The following is a 4,859-nucleotide window of genomic DNA, read 5'->3' on the forward strand; positions in this document are numbered from 1 at the left end:
GGGTGGCTGGCCAGCCCTTTGGCTGAGGGCCAGGACCCCTGTACCAGGAGGAAGGAAGCAAAGGGTGTGGAGGCTGCCTGGGGCTGAGCAGGCTGATTGGCTGCCGCTCCGAAGGGAGCGTCCTAGGCCAGCGTGTTGGGGACCCTGGAATCTAGTGTTAGAGCAGAGACCACCTGCTGCACTCTTTATCCCTGGGCACAGAGGAGAATTTACACCGAGGGGCTGTTACTGGCTCTAAGGTAGAGAGCTAAGCTATCTGGGGTGGAGGAGGTGAGAACTGGGGACTGTAGCAGGCTCTGACCCTGACCAGTTCCCCGCCTCCTTGTCCCCAGATCTACCCAGACCCAGAGCTGGAGGTACAGGTACTGGGCCTGCCTATCCGCTGCATCCACAGCGAGGAGGGCTGCCGCTGGAGTGGGCCACTTCGCCACCTGCAGGTGAGGCTCTGAAGGGGCCGGGGTGGGGGGACTGCCCCTCCCTGGGCAGGCACTAACTGTGGCCCCTCCCACCAGGGCCACCTGAATACCTGCAGCTTCAATGTAATCCCCTGCCCCAACCGCTGCCCCGCCAAGCTGAGCCGCCGGGATCTGCCCGCGCACCTGCAGCACGACTGCCCCAAGCGGCGACTCAAGTGCGAGTTCTGTGGCTGTGACTTCAGCGGGGAGGCCTTTGAGGTGGGTGGGGCCTGGCTGAGGTTAGAGGGAGAGTGGGGCACCTGGTGGCCCAGGGATCCCTTAACTCGGCCCCTCTGGCGTTTCCACAGAGCCACGAAGGTGTGTGCCCGCAAGAGAGTGTGTACTGTGAGAACAAGTGCGGTGCCCGCATGATGCGGCGGCTCCTGGCCCAGCATGCCACCTCTGAGTGCCCCAAGCGCACCCAGCCTTGCACTTACTGCACCAAGGAGTTTGTCTTTGACACCATCCAGGTGAGGCCCTTCCTCAGCTGTGGGCTGCGGGGCAGGTAGCAGGGAGTCAGGCTACTGACTGCTTCTCTCTGCCTCTGCGGCCCTAGAGCCACCAGTACCAGTGCCCGAGGCTGCCTGTGCCGTGCCCCAACCAGTGTGGCGTGGGCACCATGGCTCGGGAGGATCTGCCGGGCCACCTCAAGGACAGCTGTAGCACTGCCCTGGTGCTGTGCCCATTCAAAGACTCCGGCTGTAAGCACAGGGTGAGATGCCTCTCTTCCTTCCCGTCAGCTCTCTTCTTGGTCCTGGAAACCTCAGACATAGGCCCTTCGTGGTCCCTGCTGCGCTGCTCTGAAGCCTCAGCCCTCCCCCTGCTGGCCTGCTCCAGCCTCCTCCTAGAGCCCTCTACCTCCCTCATTCAGAGCTGGGTGCCCGTTGCCCTGTACCTCCTCCTCCCCTCTCCCCTGAACTTGCCCCGGCTAACTCTCCTCTCTCCCCCCATGGCCTGGGGCTTTGCCAACAGTGCCCTAAGCTGGCGATGGCACGGCACGTGGAGGAGAGCGTGAAGCCACATCTGGCCATGATGTGTGCCCTGGTGAGCCGGCAACGGCAAGAGCTGCAGGAGCTGCGAAGAGAGCTGGAGGAGCTCTCCGTGGGCAGTGATGGCGTGCTCATCTGGAAGATTGGCAGTTACGGGCGAAGGCTACAGGAGGCCAAAGCCAAGCCCAACCTTGAGTGCTTCAGCCCCGCCTTCTACACGCATAAGTATGGCTACAAGCTGCAGGTGTCTGCATTCCTCAATGGCAATGGCAGTGGTGAGGGTACACATCTCTCGCTCTACATTCGCGTGCTGCCAGGTGCCTTTGACAATCTCCTTGAGTGGCCCTTTGCCCGTCGCGTCACCTTCTCCCTGCTGGATCAGAGCGACCCTGGGCTGGCTAAGCCACAGCATGTCACTGAGACCTTTCACCCTGACCCAAACTGGAAGAATTTCCAAAAACCAGGCACTTGGCGGGGCTCCCTGGATGAGAGTTCTCTGGGCTTTGGTTACCCCAAGTTCATCTCCCACCAGGATATCCGCAAGCGAAACTATGTGCGGGATGATGCAGTCTTCATCCGTGCCTCTGTTGAATTGCCCCGAAAGATCCTCAGCTGAGAGCAGACTCAGCCATAGGAAAAAGGGGGTGGGAAATGACCTCCATCAGGCAGGCTGAGCCTGGAGAGGGGGCTGGACCCCCTTACAGCTGCTTCTGCTGCCTAGGTTCTGTTACCCTGTTCCCCCTCCCTCCTTCCCTACCACCCTCAGGTGCCTCCTTTTGGTGCTTCAGCCCTGGCCTCTGGGAAGAGCAGGTCTTAGGGTCATCAAGGGCTTGGAAACAAGCGATCCCGGGGCCTGTTGCCTAGGATCAGGGCAGACATGCCTTGGTGCGGGCCACACTCTTCCAGGGACTGAGGTGCCTGCTGGTGCTATGTCCCAAGAGCCATACGGGGGGGAGGGGGAGTTGGGAAACTGAGGGGTAGTTAAAGAATCTGTCTTGAGATCTGATGTCTCCTCTCCCCAGCTGTGTCCCCTCTGGTTATTTATTTACTTAGTGCCAGGAGGGCACAGCAGGGGAGCCCTGATTTTTAATAAATCCTGACTTGTATTTATTACCTTGGTTCCAGCCTGACTCATCTGGGTTGCTCAGGGCCCAATTGCAAAGTCAAGGGACCAGTCAGGGACTGCAACCGCTCTGGCCCCAGGATCCAGCTGCCCTGCTGCATCGCCCTCTGGTGGAAGACAGAGGGACTGCACTAGGCTTTGTGTGGAGGACAGCTGCCTGCTGCTGCCCTCTAGTGGTTAGAGGAGGGAGGTGCAGGCTCGACGTTTTATAAGGTTTAGAGTCTCTGATCGATACCCCACAAAGGACTAGTGCCTGTGCTCTAGGCAGGTCTTTCTTGGTCTAATGATAGTAGCTACCATTTACTGAGTACTTTTGATGCGGCAGACACTGGTAAGCACTTTATATGCATTATTTAATACAACAGTCAAGTGAAATAGCTTTTAATAAAAGGACCTATCATCTTAGTGGGCTGTGGTGAAGACAATGCATGTTCCCAGTAAAAATAGTCGGTCCTTTGTGGGTTCCACATCCTCGAATTCAATCAACAGTGAATTGGAGATATTTGGGAATAGTTCCAGAAAGTTACAAAAAGCAAAAGGTTTTGGCCACTCATGGGCAAATCTACATAGTATTACATTGTATTAGGTATTGTAAGTAATCTAGAGATTAAAAGTATACCAGAGTATGTGTATAGGTTACATGCAAATCCTATGCTATTTTATATCAGGGACTTGGTGAATTTCTGTATCTGCTGGCGATTCTTAAACCAATTCCCTGTGGATACTGAGGGATGTCTGTGAGTGCTTTATGAATGTTAGTCTAACTCCAAAGCCCAGCCCACACCCAGGGACCCCTAAACTGCACAGGAGCCTTGAAATTTTCTCATCCATACTTACTTTTCATACAGGCCTCAGGGGGTACCTGTGATTATCCACATTTGACTGGTGAAATAGGAACAGAGGAGTGAATTGACTTCAGTGATCTTTCAGCTAGTTTGGGGCAGGGCCTGGATTTTTTTGTCCCCCGTCACTGGATTCTGTTTTAAGCTCCAGCAGTCACTAGAAGATTAGCTTCCTTTAATTTTGGCCGTAGATTTGATTTCGGATCCTTGCTGTGCTTGCTTTTTTGGCAAGTTACTTAGCTACATGGGGCATCCTTACTGGTAAAATTAAAGTAATCCTGCTGGATTCGTAAAGATTAACTCATCAGCATAAATAAAGTGCCTTACTCTTACCTGGCCCTGAGAAGAGGCCCAGTGTATGGGAAGTACTGTTAAGTATGGAGAAGGTTCAAGGGCTGTAGCCTGCCTTTTCTACCTTCCCAGAGACTCAGGTGAAAAGACCCCTTATCAGAAGGTGATAGGAAAGGTCTGAGCCTGAGACAGCCGGCCCAGGAAACTAACCAACTTAGCCTTCAGAAGGTCAAATTCACTGATCTAGGGAGAGATGAAGCCCTGGCTGCCTTGCTGAGAGAGTAAAGATGGCTCTTTCATCTAAACTGTCGTGGTACTGTGAAGCCTGGAAGCTGGTAGAGACCATGGGCTCTAGCAGGGGAAATGCCTTTACCTAAGCATGGGCTTCACGCAGCAACAGGTTAGAACCACTCTTCGGCAGAAGCCTTCCAAGAGAAGCCAGAACCCCCGGATCAAGCTTGGGCTCCCTCTGCTGGCAGCACTGTGCCACTGCACCATTCCAGGCGGTAGGGTCACAAAGGCGTTGCCTGCAGTGGATATTGCGATTGACCCCATCCATACCCAGGCCTAGCCCTCATTCACTGCCTTTGCAGACAGTCATAATTGCTTGTGGAACTCAGGCCAGATTTTGCCTCACAGTGTGAGCTGGGCTCAACTCAACCATCTGCTCTGTCTAGCCCTGTGACCCTAGGCTGACTGTAGGTCTCATTTGACACAGGCAGAAGAGGGTTTTCTTTCACAGGGATGGGATGAGGAGTAAAGGAGGCAAAGCACCTTCACAAAAGGGCACCCCACAGAAAAGGGCATGCTCAGGAGGTGCTTTCAACTCGAGCCACCTAACCATCTGATTCCACCCTCACTGAGTCCCACAACCTGTGGGATCTTTCCTTCCCTCCATCACATCTTAGCCCAGACCCAAATGCAGCAGAAAGTGGAGAGGGAGGAGGGGACGTAAATAGCCCTTTTGGATTTTTTTTCCCCTGCAGACAGAAGAAAGTTCTCCCATCAGTACTCAACCCTTAAGATTCAAACCACCAAGAGGACCACTTCTCATGCTACAGATCACACCACCTATTACTTCCACCTGCCAGAGGTCCTCAAATTCCAAAATGTTCGAGGTGGGAGAAGGTTGTGTGTGTGTGGGGGGGGGGGGGGGGGG

The 4,859-nt window shown here is 54.5% G+C and overlaps 1 protein-coding gene across 1 annotated transcript in view; it reads left to right on the forward strand.

The window, feature by feature from the left end:
• The window catches only part of TRAF4 (TNF receptor associated factor 4), a 6,164-nt gene extending 3,607 nt beyond the window's left edge, over positions 1 to 2,557 (forward strand). Inside the window, exons 3-7 of the mRNA XM_007452427.1 lie at positions 333 to 437; positions 513 to 674; positions 764 to 925; positions 1,012 to 1,167; positions 1,428 to 2,557. Coding sequence (XP_007452489.1) covers positions 333 to 437; positions 513 to 674; positions 764 to 925; positions 1,012 to 1,167; positions 1,428 to 2,060 — 1,218 coding nt within the window. The 3' untranslated portion in view covers positions 2,061 to 2,557. The remainder of the gene's footprint in view (positions 1 to 332; positions 438 to 512; positions 675 to 763; positions 926 to 1,011; positions 1,168 to 1,427) is intronic.
• The last annotated feature ends 2,302 nt before the right edge of the window (positions 2,558 to 4,859 follow it).

This window comes from Lipotes vexillifer, unplaced genomic scaffold (assembly GCF_000442215.2).
Source record: "Lipotes vexillifer unplaced genomic scaffold, Lipotes_vexillifer_v1.1 scaffold216, whole genome shotgun sequence".
Taxonomy (NCBI): Eukaryota; Metazoa; Chordata; class Mammalia; order Artiodactyla; family Lipotidae; genus Lipotes; species Lipotes vexillifer.